This window comes from Gadus morhua, chromosome 23 (assembly GCF_902167405.1).
Source record: "Gadus morhua chromosome 23, gadMor3.0, whole genome shotgun sequence".
Taxonomy (NCBI): Eukaryota; Metazoa; Chordata; class Actinopteri; order Gadiformes; family Gadidae; genus Gadus; species Gadus morhua.
In genome coordinates, this window is record NC_044070.1 from 19,976,487 (window position 1) to 19,999,904 (window position 23,418).

The window sequence follows — 23,418 nt, forward strand, 5'->3', positions numbered from 1 at the left end:
ATTATTATAATGGTGACAAGATGATAGTTTAATTTAATAGTTTTTGAATATAAAATAGACATGTAATTATGATTAACAGTATCCTGATTATTATGGTGTTATGTCCAATGTTGTAAAATCATCACTCCTGATATAATCACATCAATTATGTTAATGTTTATATATGTAAGATACATGATGTCAGTCATCAGCTTCATTCCCAGATATCTGAATGAACAGACGTCACCTCCTGCTGTGTGGATGGACTTTCCAGCTCAATAGTCAGTGTGCGTTGTGATGAATCAAACAGACACTTACACTTCTCTAGAGCTGGTTTCAGCCTCCACACTCCACCGTGCTCCACACTGGGGGGGAAACAAAGTGAGAGCAGCATGTTAAAACATTCACCATCATCATCCGCCGTCTCATCACTTTCTACACAACATAAGTTACAGCTGCCTTTTCAAACAACTTCATCTAGCAGAGGGTTGAATCCTTGTAGGAGGCATTTTCTCTGAATGGTGAGCTTTCCTTGCCATACCTGAGAGTGTCCAGTCTCCATTGTGGATCCTCCAGTCCAGCAGAGAGCAGCGCAGCTCCTGAGTCTCCTGGGTGATTGTAGCTCAGGTCAAGCTCTCTCAGATGGGAAGGGTTGGAGCTCAGAGCGGAGGCCAGAGAAGCACAGCCTTCCTCTGTGACCAGGCAGCCAAACAACCTACACACACACACACACACACACACACACACACACACACACACACACACACACACACACACACACACACACACACACACACACACACACACACACACACACACACACACACCTTTATTTATTCTATCTGGAAGAGAATATTTCTTACTGAAGTAAACAGATTAATACAGTATTAATTCCATATGATGGACAACTTAAAGCTTTATGATTTAATTCAGATCACAGCCCGTCTAGAGCCACCATCACCGAGCCTCATGTCTACACTAATGGCAACTCCTCAGAGTTACATAACATATAACACATAACATCCATAACATACAGACAGCAACCCCTAACCCTAACCCTCACATGAGCTGGTCAGAGTTACATCACATATAACATACATAACATGCTAGCAGTTAACAGGACAGCAACCCCTCACCCTCACATCAGCTGGCCAGTGTTCTGTCAGCTAGAATAACCTGTTAACTAATGACACACTAGCAGCTAACAAGACAGGAAAAATAAACAACCCTTCAAAAAAAAAAAAAATGATGTTCCTAAAATCCTCGTCCTCTAAAGTTCTGTTCCTCCTCTGGCCTCTTGGCCTCCCTCCTCCCATCTGTGCTCCACTGACATGTTGACCCCAGCCTACAAATGAATAATGATGCTGAATCTGGTGGGGATCTTAAGCCCAGTTCAGACCAAAGATTCGCCTCACAACGAGGCTGTTTTGGAACGTCGCAGGGGAAGAGTTGCAGCAGCGTGACCCTAACCCCAACTTCAGGTCAACATTGGGGGATCGTAATTATTTCCTTCAAATGTGTTCAACCAAAAAGTGGCCATTTCAGTATTATTTATCTGTAATTTAATGATTAAATCCAAATTTTGTTTGTGATGATGTATGAAATAACCCATTCCATCAATTGACGATTTTACAAGTGTGTTATGAGTGGCGGGGCATGCACTCATTTAACATGCCCTGGGAATGTATAAATATTCTTGAAACTTAAAACTGGACCATATATTCATTAGAGTTGGATTTCAACTCAATGCAGGACCACTATTGTAGTGGATTTGACGAACATTGGAATACAATTAATTGTTTGGAGTGCTGCGGCAGAACGAATCAAGGAATGGGCGCAGTATTGGCCCAAAAGCAACAGGCCTACAATGCGCTTTACAAAGTAGGAAGGCGAGAATATAGCCTAGTCCCCCCCCTTTACACACAAATTCTCAAAGGGGATCAATAAAAATAAACCAACAGTTTTAGCAAATAGAAATCTCTCTACAAAGTTAGAACTGCTCCTGATGATATCGCTGCGTTGTCTCCGTGGAGACAGCGCAGCAACACCTCTACCCAAGCCCCCCCCCTCCCCGGAACCGCTGAGCCGTCGCATTTACATCAGAATGAAACCCAATAAACCGCCAATGTGTGTGTAGGGTCCGGGAGGCTAAATTGGGGTGCAAGCTCAAGCAACCTAATCGCAAACCTAAGTTAGGCTACTTTTTAGCGTGATGCTGATGCTGTTGCGGCTCTCAGCTGTGCCAGAGCGTTCACAGTTGCTAGGGAAACCACCTGACGTCACCGCCCGGTGCAGCAGTTTGAACTGCTCCATGTTTAGAACATCGCAGCCCGTCTCGTCGCAAGGAGTTGGAAGGAGTTGCGAGTTGCAAGTCGTTGCGAGGCTAATCTTTGGTCTGAACTGGGCTTTAGACACGTGTCGTCTGTTCTTTTAGATCATAGCCCACCTAGTCCTGGATCATCCCTTACTATTAAACAAACCCAAAGACACATTTAACCCTAACCCTGACCTGAGAGTTTCCAGTGTACAGTGTGGACTCCCCAGTCCAGCAGAGAGCAGCTTCACTCCTGAATCCTGCAGATCGTTGGTACTCAGATCCAGCTCTCTCAGACTAGAGGAGTTGGAGCTGAGAACTGAGGCCAGAGCTTTACAGCATCTCTCTGACAGATGACAGCCAGTCAGCCTTCACACACAAAATAAAAGACCATGTTACTGTGTTTATGTCTTTAACATTTTCCATAATTGAACAGGGTATCTGCAGGTTTCAGCAAGTCAAATTTAAGACTTTTTAAGACCTTTTTAATACCACCTTGAATGAAATTTAAGACCTTAAACCCGCGATGGTGGGGGGGGATCCCGCTGTATTACAACCCAAGCATAGCATGTGTGTCACTCAATGAGACTCATTCAAGTTTACTTTCTGTCTGTTTATTGAACATAAAGTGATACTCCAGGGCTCCAGACTAACTTTTTCCTTGGGTGCACTGGTGCGCCTAAATTTTTAATTTGGGTGCACCAGCACGTATTTATGGTGCACCCAAGTTGTAAGTTGTTGAGAGGGGGGTGACAGCGTCTGGGCCCCCGGGCAGCTGCACCGGTTGCACCGTCGATATTTACTCCACTGATTAATAATATTTTCACCATCAAATAAATGCCTTCAGTAAGACCTGGGGGGTATACCACGAACCTCGTTGAACATACCCAGGCTTTCTTGGGAAAACCTGGCTCTACAGAGCCGCAACTCGCAATCACAGTTAAATGGTACCACGACGCTCACTTTAGATTAAATTAGTTGAACCAGGTTTTCCGCTTTAGGTTCAATGCGCGTTCACATAAAAGGGGCGTTTCTCGCGTCATTTGACTCACCCTTATGCAAAATAAATCGCGCAAGAGCGGTGTATTTCATCCAAGGCGAGCAATGTATTATTATGAACTCCTAAGAGGAATTCAAAGTTCAAATCACAGCCAAGGGGAGCACGGTTGCCCATAATATGGCTAGGGTGGCATGCTGGCAAAAATAGCCGACCGTGTTAATTCGTAAGTGAAAAGGTTCTGCATATTGTCTAAAAAATATTATGCATCATCATCCCTTTTACCCCCATATATGTGGGGCCCCATGAATTTCGAGCCCAAGTACCGGGAATGCACTCGATCTCCGACCCAATATCGGACGTGCACGTCAAGTTGCTTGCTTTTAGTGGCCTGGTTCAACGTCTCAAATATCAAAACAAAATCAGCCTTGTTGACGCTGCAGATTCGCTCGTTTCGGATGAAAGGCGCTGGTCCGAAGCGAGTTATATACGCCGTTTTGTCCCTTCCAGCAGTAAAGGTGCTCGCGATTTCGGAGTCAGGGAACATCAAACCGAAGAGATCTCCTATCCCCTCATTCGAGTTGTAGGACTGGTGCTTGACCACTGTGTCAAGAATCCACAACACCTCTGCTTTCAGTGTTGGTGTCGCACCAAATGCTACCCTCAGGTCAGTACTAGCAGGGCGGACCGTCTGCGGCGGTGGCGCCGGGGCAGAGATGCAAAACGTAGAAATGGCTGGGGTCTGTGTGTGGCTCCTGGCAGAGGTTTTATGTTTTTGGCTCTGCATATGGCTGACGACAGCCTTAATCCCCATGGTGCCGAGCTTGAATGTAGGCTACTTTTGCACGGAATGCATCTGGCCTGTTCTGGGTTGGCAACGGACGCTAGCCAACCTCGGAAACGGACGTCTTCCAGCCAACTGATGTTGAACTTGCATTTACCCATTGTTGCAGACTAGCTAGCAAGCGCGCAGACATCCGTTTATATATGCAGCTAGCAAGAAAGTAGCCCTTCGTACATCTCCTTCCCGAAAAAATAAAAAAATAAATAACCCTGCCCCGACAAATTTAAGACCTCCGAGTTATAAATTTAAGACCAGCATATGACATTTTTGACGAATTTAAGACTTTTTAAGGCCTTAAATTTAGAAAAATGAATTTAAGACTTTTTAAGACTTTTAAGACCTCCGCGGACACCCTGTTGAAAGAGAAGTTACGCCAATGTTAATTTTTTTTATGTTTAAATTCTAATAAGCTTTAAAAAAAGCCTGACTACATGTGAATAGGTAGAATAATAATAATAAAAAATAGTAAACTGTACATTCTACATTAAATGTTTTTATTGAAGTTTTTTTGTTACTTTTTTTTTATAAAGACTCTTGTGCTGTAAAGGTTTGCACATTGAGTAAAACTGACCTGAGAGTTTCCAGTGTACAGTGTGGACTCCCCAGTCCAGCAGAGAGCAGCTTCACTCCTGAATCCTGCAGATCATTGTAACTCAGGTACAACTCGCGCAGACTAGAGGAGTTGGAGCTGAGAACTGAGGCCAGAGCTTCACAGCATCGCTCTGACAGATGACAGCTATTCAGCCTGCACACACAATAAACAGAACATGTTAGGAACCCTGATTTAATGTTTTAGACGACTTTTCTGATAGTTAGCTATCAGAAACTTTTCTTTTCTGATAGTTATATAAAAATGATGATACATTATTCTTCTGTTAATTATATTGTGGTGATCACGGCCGTGGTCACCGTGTCCGGGTGCCGCAAAGGATCCTGGGAGGCTCGGGGGGAAGCGGCACCGCCACCATGGGAGTCGTGTGTGTGAGTATGAGAGAGTGTGTGTGTGTGTGTGTGTGTGTGTGTGTGTGTGTGTGTGTGTGTGTGTGTGTGTGTGTGTGTGTGTGTGTGTGTGTGTGTGTGTGTGTGGAAAAAAAAGGCAACTCTCTGGGTCTTGCGTTGTGTAACTGCTTTAAACCTGGGCCCCGTTTCCCGATAACGATGGATCCAAGCTCGTACGATCATTCTCAAGAAGGATCTTGCGAACCTTCGTAAATTTCTTTGGAGCGTTTCCTGAAACTCCTCTTAACATGAACGCGCGTGCTCTGCTCTAACGACGTTTGTAGGCTTGTAACTGTCCACTGACACGGTGTTCAAATGGGCTCTGTAGGAGGGGGAGACGCAGGATTGTCGATGGAAAATAGGGTTAAAAAGGGTTCAAATATGTCCCCATCAAGGCATACAGCAGAGTATCCTACGAAAAGAATAGACTACAATAATACGTACACTGAAGATATTAAAACCCATTTGATTAGGCCTGGGCTAGTCTCGCAAAGCCAGACCAAACTACAGCAAGTAGAATGGTCTGGAGCCACGCTACCTCGAGCCGTCTATCCGTGGGGAAACTGGGCGGGCCTGTTTTATTTCTTTAAACCAATCACAATCGTCTAGGGCGGGGCTAAGCCCGGGAAGCAGCAGATGTGGCCATGCAAAATAGTGCCGGGGGGGGAATTATTTTGACGGAACTTCTTGACGTTCAGAGGCTGTCAGAAATGGCTCAATCCCAAACGCCACAAAAAAAACATTAACGATGTATGTCGCCAATGTGGAGATAATTTTATAGATAAAAAGAACAAACATCGTTTGATTCTTTGTCACGATGATTTCAAGCCACCATACACTTTGGCCCACGGGACCTATAAAAACGAACGACGTTTTAACATTTATATGTGGTTCTTGTAGAACACTACTAAAGAAATACCGTAGGAGCTATTGTGAAGTGGAACGGATCGGTTCATTGGTTAAAATCCATGTCAAACGCTCATGCCGCTGTCAGAGTGAAACGATGCGCCAAATCCACACCAACCGGCGATAGTCGTGACCGCAAACGCATCGTCCCCGGGGAGAATCCTGCCAGACGGAGTCTGGGCTTTTCCAAGGTAATGTCAAAATAGGCTATGTTGTGGTCCTACCATTGTAATGAAATCAGATAGTCAGTAATCAGTAATTACATTATATTAAAATTAAACAAGATTGGATGTCTAGTTCCACAAACAATTTCGAAAACTTGGTAACGCCAGCAACCGGAAGGGGAGGAGTCGCGGCCAAATCGGCCGCTAAGCAATAGACGCTGTCCACTTCCGTTCAGCCAGACTAGGCCTGGGCTGACATATGCTTTGTCAGTCCTAATCTTGAACGCACTGTGCGTATATATGTTTTCGAGGCATTTTCCCCCCTGAAACAATTCCATCTTACAAAAATCTAAAACAGCTTGTGTGACAACTACATTTATCATAATGTGCTAATTTCTTAGCACATAAAGAGCAGACTTTATCTGATTCCTTAAAAGGTTTCATTGATGGCGCGCACTCTCTAGTCTAGAATCTTTGGTGTAAACTTTAAAAATGCAACGCTCCATTCATTCATTATCAGTCAAAGGCAGAGGCTGGGCATTGACACACGGATATTGCTGACCCGATAAGAAGAGCTTGGTCTAGATCCTGCCCATATTGTTGGGCAGGATGATGCATAGGCCTCTTTACACTGCCAAGCCGGTTCAGTCGCAGCTTGGCATGCCCTGCGACTTCACCGTCTTATCTCAAGTTTCCTGTGTAAAACTGAGGGGGCCAAATCCCCCGTCCGTCACAGCGCGGGATTTCTTGGTTCACTGGAGAAGGCGGGGCTGCGCACAGAGTTTAGACCTCTTTAGAATAATTTGCATGCTCCCGGATTTTTAATTTTTTTTATGAATGAAGTCACCCGCATGTAAAAATGAGTTCACGTCAGTGTAGGCTACAAACGCGATTAACTATTTACAAGTCCAAAAACGCCAACATATTCTTTATTTTGCTGACTAAATTAACTAAATTGGGGTGCTAGCTCAAGCAGGCAATTTACCTCGGGTAGTGTTAACGCGTGGATCGTGCCGCGAAAAAGGCGTGCATAAGACGGCATATTTGGCAGTGTAAATACGCCTTATGATGGTGCTGGTAATGTAAGCGGGAAAGCGCGTGGCATTCAGGCACGCATTGCAGCACAGTTTCCCGCAGCAGTCTACGTTCACTTCAGAAACCACGCTCTCGATTGTGCACTCTACTATAAGGTCAGGGATGTTCGTTACTGTCTAGACACGGTCCAATTAATAATGAACTTCAACACAGCCTCACCGAAGCGCCTACAGTGCTTTATGGCAAATAATCGCAATAAAAAACGCCTGCAGAAATTCTCCGACACCCGCTGGTATCAGCATGATTTGTTTACAGTATGTCTTCTGTCATTGATCAATACGAGGACCAACCACAAGATTAAATTAAAATCAGAGGGAGACAGCAAGTGCAGCTCGAAAGCGACCTCCCACACAAGAGCAATGGAATCATTTGATTTTATTATATGCCTTGTCAGAGGGTTGCTTTGGGACGTGGCGTTTGATCGGTACATTTCGGCTGCGCATTTATTCTTGGAATTTTAAATTGCTGCAATAAATTATGTTGTTGTTGACTCTGTCTCGGTCTTTGCTTTTTAAATCTTACAGTAGTCTATGAGTAATATATTGGCGGTAACCACTGTTTTGGGGGTATTGCGAAATGGTGCCAGCTGGACATTCTGTGGTATTGGATGTGTTTTATTAAAACACATCCAATACCACTGAATGTCCAGCAGGTGACTCTACTGAGGCTATAGTAACGATGCTCTTAGCACCCTACGAGCACCCCTGGAGCCCTCGTTAGCCAAGATCCCTTGGTGGCGGTGACGCTCCCCCCGGGCCTCCCAGGATCCTTTGCGGCACCCGGACACGGTGACCACGGCCGTGATCGCAAAAATATCATTTTCATTGGAACAACTCAAGAATTTATATTTTTTGTATGCGTATAAAGTCTTTGTTATGTTATACTTTTTTACACGTCAAACAATTTAAGACATATTCAAAATAAATAAAGGCAACTCTCGGGTCGTGTGGTGTATTGTGTAACTGCTTTAAACCGGGTCTCCCGTTGGGTCATTCCTGTGCTGCTCGCCAAAATATAATAATTCTAGGTAGACCTATAACCTTTGATTGATGCAAATACTGTGACTTCATTTGTTTAACTCCCACTCTCCCGTTAACAGGAGATTGTGGGAGGGCACTATTATTATATTTTGTGTATATAATTGAAAAGATGCAATGGCAACTCGGATAACTTTTCAACTTTTCATTTTCGCACCGCACATACAACAAGGTATAATATGTCCAATGGCACCACCCTGATAAACGTGGTCAGCAAGGGTACTGAGTCATTTGATTATATATTTAGACGACATTTAGGATTGATCCTTAAACCAGGGGCCAATAGTCGTCTTTTAATAGTCTCCTGATACGGAACTGTTTGCACGTTGAGTAAAACTGACCTGAGAGTTTCCAGTGTACAGTGTGGACTCCCCAGTCCAGCAGAGAGCAGCTTCACTCCTGAATCCTGTAGATGATTGGAACTCAGGTCGAGCTCTCTCAGACGAGAGGAGTTGGAGCTGAGAGCTGAGGCCAGAGCTTCACAGCATCCCTTTGACAGATCACAGAAATTCAGCCTGCACACACAATAAAAAGAACATGTTAGGAAGTGAGATTAAAAGTGCTTAAAGGATCCAACCAGCTCACAGGAGAAACATGGTGTAGCTAACGAACAGCACAGGGCCGCCATGGGACCACACTGGAGGGGAGGACGTCCAGTGATGCTAGTGCCTCGGCTCTCCTCGCTGCTATCAGGGATCAGGGAAGTGAGCTCAAGGAAATGACTGTGGACATTCAAACTTCCTTCAGCAGTCCCCTGATGGCCGTAGGGATCCTGAACTCTGTGTGAACAGAGTCAGACCTAACGAAGCAGAGGGCTGTGGAGCCAAGGAGGGCCTTCAGCGCTCTATCAGTCCCAATGCTTCCTTCTGTGAGACTATTGATTCATTAATTCAACCTTTTATTTTGATAAACCATCATAAATGTGCTTAAGCTCATTTACATAAACCTATAACACTGAGGGCACTTGCCCTTCCTGACTTCAGACACTTATAGGGGGCTTCAAAACAAGGACGACTATGAAACCCCTCTGGGGCTTTGCTTCTCTACATATTCAAACCTTTGATGTTATTCTGTATCCCTACATATTAAATAGATACATATTGTTCTGTATTTCTACATATTCAATCGTTTTATGTTGCTCTGTATTTCTACATATTCAATCTTTTTATGTTTATGCGTTCCTACATATTCAATCTTTTTATGTTTATGCATTCCTACATATTCAATCGTTTTATGATGCTTTGTATATCTACATTTTCAATTATGTTGTTCTGTATTACTACATAGTCAATAGTTTTATGTTCTGTATTTCAACATATTAATTTATGTTGTCCTGAATTTCTACATATTCAATTCTATTATGTTGCTCTATATTTCTACATGATCAATAGTTTTATGTTGTTCTGTATTTATTCATATTAAATGGTTTAATGTTGCTCTGTATTTCTGCATTTATTGTTCTGTATTTCTACATCTAAAATGTTTGGACCTTGTTCTGTATTTTATGTCTTCAATTGAAGTTCTGAAGATAAAATATATATAAAGTATATCTGTAAAAAATGATGACGTAACAAAGACCTTATAAAGTCATGGCAACAATAAAGAAATTGTTGAGTTTCTCCTATGAAAACTATACATTTATGAACTTGAAATGAACTATACATTCATATAGCGCTTTTCAAGTCACCTTCCATTGACTTCATTTAGGGCTTTACAGTGAAGGGGGGACCTCACTAACCACCACGAATGTGTAGCATCCACATGGGTGATGCACGGCAGCCAATCGGCACCAGAACGTTCACACAGGAGAAACATGGTGTAGCTAACGAACAGCACAGGGCCGCCATGGGGCCACACTGGAGGGGAGGACGTCCAGTGATGCTAACGCCTCCGCTCTCCTCGCTGCTATCAGGGATCAGGGAGTGAGCTCAAGGAGATGACTGTGGACATTCAAACTTCCTTCATCAGTCCCCTGATGGCCGCAGGGATCCTGAACTCTGTGTGAACAGAGTCAGACCTAACGAAGCAGAGGGCTGTGGAGCCAAGGAGGGCCTTCAGCGCTCTATCAGTCCCAATGCTTCCTTCTGTGAGACTATTGATTCATTAATTCAACCTTTCATTTTGATCAATCATCATAAATGTGCTTAAGCTCATTTACAAAAACCTTAAACACTAAGGGCACTTGCCCTTCCTGACTTAAGACACTTATAGGGGGCTTCAAAACAAGGACGACTATGAAACCCCTCTGGGGCTTTGCTTCTCTACATATTCAAACCTTTGATCTTATTCTGTATCCCTACATATTAAATAGATTTATATTATTCTGTATTTCTACATGTTCAATTGTTTAATGATGCTCTGTATTCCTACATAATTCAATCTTTTTATGTTTATGTTTTCCTACATCGTTTTATGATGCTTTGTATATCTACATTTTCAATTATGCTGTTCTGTATTTCTACATAGTCAATAGTTTTATGTTGCTTTGCATTCCTACATATTCAATCGTTTTATGTTCTGTATTTCGACGTATTAATTTATGTTGTCCTGTATGTCAACATATTCAATTATGTTGCTTTAATTTCTACATATTCAATAGTTTTATTTTGTTCTATTTCTACATATTCAATCCTATTATGTTGCTCTATATTTCTACATAGTCAATAGTTTTATGTTGTTCTGTATTTATTCATATTCAATTGTTTTATGTTGCTCTGTATTTCTACATATATTGTTCTGTATTTCTAAATCTTAAATTGTTTGACCTATTTCTGTATTTTATGTCTTCAATTGAAGTTCTGAAGATAAAATATATATAAAGTATATCTGTAAAAAATGTTGACGTAGCAATGACCTTATAAAGTCATGGAGACAAAAAAGAAATTGTTGAGTTTTTCCTATGAAAATTATACATTTATGAACTTGAAATGAATTATACATTCATATAGCGCTTTTTAAAGATCCCATGCCATGCTATTTTATGGATGCTTTAATATAGGTATTAGTGGGCCACAAACACAGTATTCAAAGACGTCCCCGAAATTCAGCCGTGGTGCAGAGTTACAGCCACTCCGAACCAGTCGCACATTGAGCTTCCCCCAAACGCGCTGTTTCGGTGGGCGTGTCAAGGCAGGTCAAGGAGGGGGGTGGGGGTGTGGCCCTGAGCAGCTTGTAGCCACAGTACCATGCGCTCTGTTTACGGTGGATGTATCGCAATGGCTTGTAGAAACCCATATTATACATAGATATCTATATCATATAATATATATTATCACCTGGCCCTGAGCAGCTTGTAGCCACGGTACCATGCGCTCTGTTTACGGTGGATGTATCGCAATAGCTCTTAGAAACCCATATTATACATAGATATCTATATCATATAATATATATTATATATTATCACCTGGCCCTGAGCAGCTTGTAGCCACGGTACCATGCGCTCTGTTTACGGTGGATGTATCGCAATGGCTCTTAGAAACCCATATTATACATAGATATCTATATCATATAATATATAATATATATTATCACGGCCAAAAGCTGTGTGAGCCTCCAGACGATAGGCTATTATGAATCTCAAACGACCGCGTCTACTTCAGATTGATGTGGAAGTGGAAGAACCAGAGACGTCGGAGAACCCGACGAAGTCCTTTGTGATTCATTATATCGTCTGGACGTGCACACAGCTTTTGGCCGTGATAATATGTATTATTTGATATAGATATCTATGTATGATATGATATTATTTAGATATAGAGCTCCAGGACTGTAACGGAAGTGTTGTACACTTCCTTGTTATTTGGATAACCGTTCTGCTGTTGGTGTGATGGCGCATAACACGTCAGACTCTCGTCTCTGGTATTTCTACAACGAGACTCGTAGTGGGGGTTATCTCAGCCATGGTTGAGAATGAATTGGGGGAAAGTTACTTTGGCTTTGACTCCCTGAAGTACATGAACCACGACATGGAGGAGAAAGGGATTGTTGGCCGCGAATGTATCCCGCTTGAGCCCTGCTTCCCGCCGCCTCGGCAGCGGTCAGCGCTAATCACCGCCTCCTCAAGCCGAGGCGGTGGTCCATCAGCAGCGAGGCTCCGGCGGGAGACGACCGCGGCCAACAATCCCTTTCTCCTCCATGTCGTGGTTCATGGGCAGGGCCAGGAATAATAATTTGACAACGCTACGTCACAGTGTCACCTTATCCAGATCGGCTCATTTCTTCTGCCTTTTTCCTTTCATTGCCTATTGCATTCAGCAGACAAACTGCATAGATTTCAAACTTACCACAGCTCACAAACTTATTCAGACCTATGTTATTTAACAAACAATAGGAAAAATGTGATTTTAATGGCATGGGCTCTTTAAGTCACCTTACATTGACTTCATATAGGGCTTTACAGTGAAGGGGGGACCTCACTAACCATCACCAATGTGTAGCATCCACATGGGTGATGCACGGCAGCCAATCGGCGCCAGAACGCTCACCACACATGAATTGTGAATGTGTGATTAGAATGTCATATTTTAAATTGTTGACCCCATTGTCATGTACATTACCTTTAACACACACACGTACATACATGCTTACACTACCAAGGGACCACAATGAAAATAAGCCCATGGGCTTTTATGTGTTATCCTTTTGACCTGTTCATTTGTATGCTTACGTTTGTGCATGTGTCAATAAAGAATTTCAATCATTTCAATCAATCAATTACACACCAGCTTGAGCTGGAGAGTGAGGGGATTAATGAATCAGCTATTTAAACAGAGGGATGAATAGGGGGCCAGATGAATGAGCCTGGTTGGTCAGTTTTAGCCAGGACCCGGGGAATCCCCTACTCGTTTTGCGATAAGCGTCCTGGGATCTTTAATAACCTCAGTGAGTCAGGACCTCGGTTATACGTCTCCTCTGAAGGACGGCACCTTCCACAGCCCAGTGTCCCCGTCACTGCACCGGGGCATCAGGATTTATGCTTTGGCCAGAGGGAAGAGTGCCCCCTACTGGCCACCCACCGACACCACTTCCAGCAGCAGCTCAGTGTTCCCAGTTGGTCTCCCATCCAGTCCTAACCAAGCCCACCTGCTTAGCTTCAGAGGTTCAGCTAAGGCAGGGTCTACATTGGTCTGGCTACTGGTTTAATTAGACCGATAAACTTTAATGGATGCAAATACTGTGACTTCATTTGTTTAACTACCACTGACCTGTTAACAGGGGATTGTGGGTACGCACTTTTATTATATTTTGTGTTTATAATTGAAAAGTTGCAATGGTAACATTGGGATTACTTTTTCATCTTTACATTTTCGCAACCCACATAAACAACAAGGTGTAATATGTCCAATGGCACCACTCTAATACATGTGGTCATCAAAGGTACTGAGTTATGCCGCGTTTCCACTGCAGGGTGCGGAACGGATCGGATCGCAAAGGGGCGGTAGGGAGGGGGCAGTATAGCCCAGCTCAGTTCCGAGGTCGCGTTTCCACTGCCGACAGTACCCTTGGTGGTAGGCCGGATGTCAATCGCCGCGGCAGCTACGTAAACATCGTAAACAACGTCTTCCTCCCCAAGAATGCAGACGAACGTCTCCACCTCCTTGTTCGCCCAAGCAAGCTTTTTACGCGACATGTTAATTGTAAAGAATAATACCTCGAGGCTACTGTTTGTTTGTTTTTATCCCCGCGTCACCCGGAAGTGACGATTCTGTCGACCAATCAACGGAGGGGGGGTGTAGCTAGAATTCCAGGGTACCCTTTCAGGCGTCTGGTCTCGTTTTGGGTACCGCAACGGAGGAGTCCCTAGAATGGGGTCGGAACGGGTACGGCAAAGTCCGGGTCACGCCCACTTTTGGCGGTGGAAACGCGATCCGACCCGCACCTTTGCGATCCGATCCGTTCCGCACCCTGCAGTGGAAATGCGCCATTATTATCTGATATAGTTTGACTTCATTAAGGTGTGATTCTCAAACCAGGGGGCAGTAGGTAAAAGTCTTCTGAAACCGAACCTTGTGGTGTAACTGTTTGCATTTAGTAAAACTGACCTGAGAGTTTCCAGTGTACAGTGTGGACTCCCCAGTCCAGCAGAGAGCAGCTTCACTCCTGAATCCCGCAGATCATTGGTACTCAGGTCGAGCTCTCTCAGACTAGAGGAGTTGGAGCTGAGAACTGAGGCCAGAGCTTTACAGCATCTCTTTGACAGATGACAGCTGTTCAGCCTTCACACAAAAAAACAGAACATGTTGAGAACCGTGATTAAATGTTTTATAAGACTTTTCTGATAGTTGAACAACTGATTATACATTAGATCTTGAAATGGTAGTTACATATTAGGTGTACAATGTTGATACTAACAAAAATGCTATAACAGTTGTTTTGTAGTTCTGAAAACTGTATCATATTACTTTTATAGAATTATGTATATAGTGTGCATCGTAAAACATTTTATAAGTATGCCTACAGATATATATTGTATGTTATTATAACTTTTGTATTCTAGTATTATGTATATTCTATTGTTTGCATTCGATACATGTTCTTAGTCCACCGTCAGAGATGTTTTGTAATTTAATATAACTTTTATATTGTAGTATTATGTATAGTGCTGTATTCTTAATACATGTTATGAGTGAACCTACAGAGATGTTTTGGAGGCTTTGGTCAATGGCAGCAGCCCCAGAAGACCCTCGTCAGAAGCAGAGTATTTCTTCAGGTAAAACACGTCCAGCTGCTCTTCTGATGTCAGTACGATGAAGACCAGAGCTGACCACTGAGCAGAGGAGAGAGATTCAGTGGAGAGTCTTCCTGATGACAGGTACTGTTGGATCTCCTCCACTAGAGAACAGTCATTCAGTTCATTCAGACAGTGGAACAGGTTGATGCTTCTCTCTTGAGAGAGATCTCCACCTATCTTCTCCTTGATGTAATGGACTATTTGGTTATTGATTTGTAACCTCCTTCCTGTCTGTCCCGGTGGATCTTTTTTAGTAAGATTGCCCAGTAATTTACTTCCTCTTGGTCCCAGCAGACCTTGTAGGAGCATCTGATTGGTCTCTAGAGAGAGGCCCAGGAGGAAGCGGAGGAACAAGTCCAGGTGTCCGTTCTCACTCTGTAAGGCCTTGTCTACAGCACTCTGGTAGAGGAGGAGGAGTTCAGCATCCCTGGAGGTTGGCTGTTCTTCTAAGAGCAGGTTGACACCAGTGTTGATGTAGGACAGAAAGACATAAAGGGCAGCCAGAAACTCCTGGATGCTCAGATGGACGAAGCAGAACATCCTGTCCTGGTGCAGTCCACACTCCTCTTTAAAGATCTGGGTGAACACTCCTGAGTAAACTGAGGCTGCTCTGATATCGATGTCACACTCTGCCAAGTCTGCCTCGTAGAAGATCAGCTGGCCTTTCTCCAGCTGGTTAAAAGCCAGTTTCCCCAGAGAAACAATGATCTCCCTGCTCTCCGAACTCCAGTGTGGATCTGTTTCAGCTCTCTCACGATACTTCCTGTCCCCCTGTATGGACTGAACCCTCAGGAAGTGGCTGTACATCTGAGTCACGGTCTTGGGCACCTCTTCTCTCTGGGATGTTTTGAAGAAGTCCACTAGAACTGTAGCAGTGATCCAACAGAAGACTGGGATGTGACACATGATGTGGAGGCTTCGAGATTTCTTGACGTGAGAGATGATTGTGGTGGCCATTGTCCCCTCTCTGAATCTCTTCCTGAAGTACTCCTCCTTCTGTGGGTCTGTGAACCCTCTCACCTCTGTCACCATGTCAACACACTCAGCAGGGATCTGATTGGCTGCGGCAGGGCGTGTGGTTATCCAGATGCGGGCAGAGGGAAGCAGGACTCCCCTGATGATGTTTGTCAGCAGCACGTCCACTGAGGTTGGCTCGGTGACATCAGTCCAGATCGGGTTATTCTGGAAGTCCAGAGGAAGTCGACACTCATCCAGACCATCCAAGATGAAGACTACTTGGTCATGGTCGTATCTGTAGATTCCTGATTCTTTGGTTTCAACAGAAAACTGATGAAGAAGTTCCAGTAAGCTAAACTCTTTCCCTTTCAGTAAATTCAGCTCTCTGAAAGTGAGGAGAAATGCGAAGTCTATGTCTTGGTTGGCTTTGCCTTCTGCCCAGTCCAGAGTGAACTTGTGGGTTAAGAGAGTTTTACCAATGCCGGCCACTCCGGTTGTCATTATTGTTCTGATTGGTTTATCTTGTCCAGGTAAGGGTTTAAAGAGGTCTTCACATCTGATTGGTGTTTCCTCGTTGGCTTGCTTCCTGGAATCCTTTTCAATCAGTCTGACTTCATGTTCCTTGTTGACCTCTCCACTGCCTCTCTCTGTGATGAAGAGCTCTGTGTAGATCTCATTCAGAGGTCTCTGCTCTCCGGCTCTAGCGATTCCCTCAAACACACAGTGGAACTTCTTCTTCAGATGAGCCTTGAGTTCATGTTGCCACTGGACCGCAACAGCTCCTAAATCCCAAACCAGAAGAAACATACCATTGAAATTTCCAAGCAATATTACTGGTGTAAAGAAAAAAGTATTATAAAATTCTACTTTATATGGATCTTATAACTTTATTAGTAGTGCTGTCGTTGTTGAGTATCAGTGGTATCATTGACTTGTTAACCTGACATAACAAGATAGTGGTGCTTCTCTTCCACTGAGGTATTCTGCTGTTGATCTGCAGTTTAAAGTTAAAAATTCTTTAAGCTGATACCCCCAAAATAACCCTACATATCTGGATCAAACCATTCAACCTGATACCCCCACAATGACCCTACATATCTGGATCAAACCATTTAACCTATATATGAGTATCTTACCACTCCCCAGCTTGTCGGCCAGTTCCTCCTGGTTCATCTCCATCAGGCAGAGCTTTGTGATGTCTACCACTCCCTCTATGGCGCGCCTCCTCTGCTCCTCGTTCTTATCATCCAGCTTCTCCTCCTTCTCCCTCTGACTCTCTGAGCATTGTGGGTAATTTGAGAAGAGATCCCTCCAGAGCTTCTTCAGCTCCTTGTCTAGAAAAGCGTGTGCGTTCTCCTCAGCCCTCTGGAACAGAACAAACATCAAGGAGAACTTTACTTTGAACTAACTGAGGACATCAGAAGCATCTGTCCTAGATGTAGGTCTCCCTGGTCTAAAGAGAGAAAACTGGAGACTATAAGCTCCACAAGAGATGCATTTATTGCCCATGTAGAGCCAGGGGCACCATTAGAGATTGTGGGCCTTATCAAATAATATATTGGGCCTCCAACCTAGACCACCCACCAGCCTGGAAAATCCATTTGACCACCCATAGATTGATAGACTAGCTCTAGTGTAGCGTACTGCTAATTACCCAATACCTCGCCTGCTGTCATTGACCATTGATGTATGAATGTCAGAGGTACATGAGTGGCATCTCTCATTACTGTTGCTGTTCTGGCAAAAGGCTTTCCTCTTGAGAAATTCATGAAATTCAGTGGTGCTTTATATTTTGGTAAATTTGTTCCCAAAGTTTGTCAGATGCCAGTAATGTTACACTGGCTCTAAACACCTCAGTAAAATGGGACAGAAAAGACACAGACTGTCTTCATACTCTGCCATTACCTTTCACCACTAGGGGTCAGTATTCAGACCTACCTAAGTAGAAGAAAATTAGTGAAGGCCTCAGTAAACAGTTTCCCGGTTCATCCACCTGTCTACCTCATTCATTGATTCATATTCATGAATTTCATGTTTGATGAAGAACAATTTGATTGATATAAGATACTATGATTCACTAGGTAGCTCCGTGATAACGGGCACCACAGGAAGGGGAATAAATAAAAACCTTTATTTGTATAAACTGGGTGACCAACTGTTGGCCCTGCTCCTCCCTCTCAGGTTTCTGTTTCTGATACCCCGACTTCTACCTCAACGACGACGTGTCAAACTACTGACTGTTCTATTGTACAGTCTGTTCTCCGTCTGTTCTGCTTGTAAGGGCACCGAGTGGAAGACTCTGTGCTGAAAACTGGATCCACGCAAGACTGAACCATGCAATAAAGAGAGAGAGGTGGAATATATAGACTACTACCCCCCCACCCCCCTTAGGTCACCCCTGTCTAGAGCTGAAGTCAAATGTAGTTTTTCATTTACACACCTTGATCAGCTCTGCTTGATTCTGCTGTACAGACTGAGCACTGGTAACCTTTGACCTCTCCTGTGGTCGCCTGTGGAGACAGCGTGCGTGCACACACACACACACACACACGCACACACACACACACACACACACAGTATATTTTTAATACAAATATTTCCTGAATTGTAAATATCAGTCAGTAAAACTACTAGTTTGTTGGAAATTACTACCTCTCCTCTCTGGAGGGGTGTTCATCTTTAAGTCCAGGAGGACGATCCATAGACCGGTCGCTCTTCATGGAGACACAGCTGGGTCCAGGGGAGTCCGCTCTCTCCTTCTGGTTTCTTATAGAAAAACAAGAACCAGGATTTATGGATGTTTGATAGATGCTGTAGTTTTATCATCTTTGACAAATCCTTACCCTTCCTCTCTGGAGGGGCGTCCATCTTTAAGTCCAGGAGGACAATCCATAGAGCGGTCGCTCTTCAAGGAGACACAGCTGGGTCCAGGGGAGTCCGCTCTCTCCTTCTGGACTCTTCTACAAAAACAACAACCCGGATTAAAGGATGTCTGATAGATATAGTTGTATAATATCTGATAAATCCTCACCTCTTCTCAATAGACTGATTTCCATCTCTAAAGTTAGAAGGATTATCCATAGAGCGGTCACTCTTCAAGGAGACACAGCTGGGTCCAGGGGAGTCTGCTCTCTCCCGCTGCTCTGGGCTTCAACACAACACACACACAGCTTTTACTAAGACTGATGATGGAGTCATGAGATATCAGTGCTGAGCTCTGAGAAGGACAACAGTCACAGACAGAGAGATCCTCTTCTTACCTCTTAGCTTTGCTCTGGCGGCCATGTTCCCCAGACAGAGTGGTTTTAGAGGTAGGAGCCCCCTCCTCTCTCTCCTCATCCATAGTAGACTGGAGACCTGGACACAAACACAACTACAGATTGTTTCTACGGCAATTCAGTGTTGGTTTGCTCTCTGTTTTTATGTGAGCTGCTTTTTGGGGGGCTGTTGTCTCTTTACTGTGGCTGAGAGGCAAGGTGGTCATTCCAAGATGCAGATTCATAGACCCTCTCACTCTCAATAAGAGCAAATATGTGGAGATGCTGCCCAGATGTTTCCAATAACTATTTAATAACTATTAATTAATAACTTTAACAACTATTCATCATTCCACTCAGAAGGTCTCTAAGGGCTTCAAATGTGTCTGATCAAAATCAAGTTCACAATGCTGAAATCATACCAACTGTTCCCTGTGCTGGTTAAACCGCTCTGAAGGCAGCACCATATATGGACTTCCTCGTGTCATATGACATGACAACCAGAGCTGTGATAAAGGCCCACAGAGAACAAGAACCAGAACAAGATGATCTCTAAACACCTTCACTTACCAAGATGTATAATGCATACAACTGTATACAACCAATTACAACTGTATAATGTATTCTCCGCACCTCGTAATCATAATAATACTCATAATAATAATATTAACAACATAACAATGCATATATAACTGCATATTTTTAGAATGGGCCACATTTTCTAATAAGAAAATTAAAGTTTAATTCTTTCTGCCAACAGGCAGTGTGACCGATTAACTTCATAACAGTGACGGACACTACAGTTTAAACATTTGTTCATTTACTTGACATATTTAATAATAATGTTTAGCAGTACATGTTTGCATAAAAATAGCAATCTTCCTATTGATGATATATAAGTGATTAAGTGATAAGTGAATAACATTTATGATGCATCAGGGATCAGAGTTGAGTACAGTACCTTATTCTTCTTCCTGCTGTAATGAAGTGAGTCACACCAAACCGACTCATAGCAAGGTAATGTTGCTGTGAACCAACCAGTTGGACCAGTTCCCTTCCCTGTTTGTACTCCTCTAAGACTAGCCTCCTATAGGCTGCTGTTCCATGACTCCACCCAGTAATGTGGAGTCAGACAGAGAGCTCAATATATATTGTCAATATATTGACAATATAAATTGACCCCTGATCATATAGTCTTTAGTCTTCATGTGGACTTTATAGGGACCACACGCACAGACACACACACACACACACACACACAGACACACACGCGCACACACAAAACACGCACAAACCCACAGAAACACCATACTTCCATACTTGTTGGCATAAAAGTGCACAATTTGATTGCCATTCATTATTCAGAAGCAGACATGAACAACACGACAACGATTATAATGTGACCCAAATGGAAAATCGCATTAAAGGTTATAAACACCAGTAAAGGAGAGCAGACAGTAATGTAATTTGATCATTTATAATGGGTTATGTTTCTTTATTAGGCCGGGCTATTCCCTCTATTATCTCTTTGTTAAATCACAAATCTTGTTGGGTTGGATTCTTCTCTTGTTTTTTCCTTCCTCATACTGTTTCACCTTTTACCGGAAGGTGTTCAGAAGGTACCGGGGCAAGGTGGTGCACGCACGCACACGCACGCACGCACGCACGCGCACGCACGCGCGCGCGCACACACGCACACGCACACACACACACACACACACACACACACACACACACACACACACACACACTTTGTGTCTCCTTCGCGTTATTCTTGTTGGCCAGAAGGTGAACTACACCGAGGTGGATTCACTGCCCCCTAGTGGCTCCACATGCAATAAGTAACAACACATGGCTTGATTAACAGACAGATGCGCATTATTTCAACGCTACTTACAGTGAATACTGATATGAGATCAAGGAGCAGGTAAGGGATAGACAGTGAGTCCTGATATATGTGATTAAGGAGCAGGTAGGGGATAGACAATGAATACTGATGTGATTAAGTAGCAGGTAGGGGATGGACAGTGAATACTGATATGAGATCAAGGAGCAGGTAGGGGATAGACAGTGAGTACTGATGTGATTAAGGAGCAGGTAGGGGATAGAGAGTGAATACTGACACATGCGACTACATGTGATACAGAAAAATTTGGATCCATCAAGATGGATTGTAACTTTATGGTTTATTAACAAATACAAATCATAAACAGGTGCACATATCTTTAATAACTTGACGGAGAGATGAGCAACGTTTGCTACAGTCCACTGGGTAGGCTAGTAGACTGATCTATCCAGCACACATCTAGGTGGACACGCCCACCTGTGATGTCATAAGGGGCCGATTTCCAAAACGGCTTGTAACGGCTAATCACACCACACCTGGTGGCATGTCATGGGACCTTTAAATCTCTGCGTTGTCCTCGGTCCAGGATCACCAACCCCGTAGCTGCCTGCCATCCACCCCGTGTGCTACTCTGCCTGCCCAGCTGCCTGGAATCCACCCTTGCCTGTCCATCTCCTGTTGTTGTTCCCTGCCTCCTGCAGGTCGTCCTGTCCACCAACATGGCAGAGACCAGCATCACCCTCAACGACGCGCTGTACGTCATCCACTCCTGCAAGTAAGAAACCCGGTCATGATGTTTCTGAATGTGTCTTTGTATTGACGGTGTATATACTTTGGGTTTTGACCCAGTGTCTGAAAACAGGCCACCTATATAAGGTGGCCTGTGTTCTATTATGTGCCTTTGGTTGCACCATGTACAGCACTTTGGCCAATGAAAACAGTTTTTAAATGTGCCTTATGAATGGATTTTACTTACTTACTTACTGTGGGGATTGTTGATGTTTCCTTGGGGTTGGTCCACCAGAAGTGGACACTGTGGACAGCAACGACGAGCTGCCCTCTCTGGGACGCCCCGTGGCCCAGCGTGGAGCCCCGCCTGGGGGAGATGATGGTCATGGGAGGCATCTTCAAGGGAGCGTCCTGCTCCCACCATAACCGCTCGTTTACATATCATAGAGGAGGGGGAGGGGAAGAGGAGGAGGGGGACAAGGAGGTGAAGAAGGAGGAGGAGGCGGTGGAGGTGGTGGTGGAGGAGGAAGAGGGGGAGGGGGAGGTGATGATGATCATGGGAGGCCTCTTCAAGTGGGTGTCCTGTTCCCCACCACCAGCGCTCATTCCCGTCTATTCTGTATCTCTGTTTGAACACTGCGTCCAGAAGCCAAACTCATTTGAGTTACTAGTGCTTGTATTGAAGTTACTCGTCTCTTTTCCAACAGTTACCTGTTACTATTTTAATTAGTGACTTTATATTGTTGATCCTTGCTTCGTTAAATGAGTACTAGGCCCTGTCCCATTCCTCTCCCCTTAACGAGAACACTTCCCTCCACAATAAAGAGTGAAGTGATAGTGAAGATCGTTCCCTATGAAATGTGACACCACTATCATTAATATTATGCAAATTAGCGTAGTGAACGTGCTCCCCTACGTCACGCGCAGCACCGACGTGTCTACACTACAGGAAGGAGCCTACTACTATTTTCATTCACGTTTGAAAATGTCACCCTTGTGTCGAAAATAAGACAACCTACGCATTCAGATCGTAGAGTTAAATCCAGACTAAGGATAAATAATTTAACATAATGTATAACTGTTTGAGAAACATGGAAAACCAGCCGCTTGCTGAGTTCTCAACGTGTCCTGGGTCATACGTGATACTCCCTTGGCTGTAAGTGAGGTACCGAGCTGGCGAGCTGCCAAGGGACTTTAAGGGGAAATAGGCCCTCTCTCTTGCCCCTAAGTATTGGATCACCCTAACCCTCCGAGGGAACGCACAACTTCTAGGGCTAGGGCTCGAATCTAGGGCTAGGGGGAATAATAGGATGGGGCCCTAGTTACTATTGCAGCCCTTCTAGGCGCTATACATTTTATACAATGTGGTTTGAATTAAACAACACATCAATTAATCAACCAAACCAGCAATTTTAGAAATCAACTCCATTCTAGTCTTCACTTCTGGTGTGTGTGTGTGTGTGTGTGTGTGTGTGTGTGTGTGTGTGTGTGTGTGTGTGTGTGTGGTACTACCTGGAGGAGTGCATCCAGCTAGGGTGAGGAGGGAGGAGATGAGGACGTAAGG

The 23,418-nt window shown here is 43.9% G+C and overlaps 1 protein-coding gene across 1 annotated transcript; it reads right to left on the minus strand.

Moving 5' to 3' along the window:
* Nucleotides 1-2,300: 2,300 nt before the first annotated feature.
* Nucleotides 2,301-22,250, minus strand: LOC115537689 (NACHT, LRR and PYD domains-containing protein 12-like). The gene is made up of 7 exons (XM_030349734.1): nt 22,110-22,250; nt 17,159-17,345; nt 14,971-16,804; nt 14,377-14,550; nt 8,677-8,850; nt 4,706-4,879; nt 2,301-2,662 (listed from the first exon to the last, which is right to left on the minus strand). The coding sequence occupies exons 1-7, from the start codon at nt 22,248-22,250 to the stop codon at nt 2,437-2,439; spliced, it is 2,910 nt and encodes a 969-aa protein (XP_030205594.1). The 3' UTR covers nt 2,301-2,436.
* Between the last annotated feature and the right edge of the window lie 1,168 nt (nt 22,251-23,418).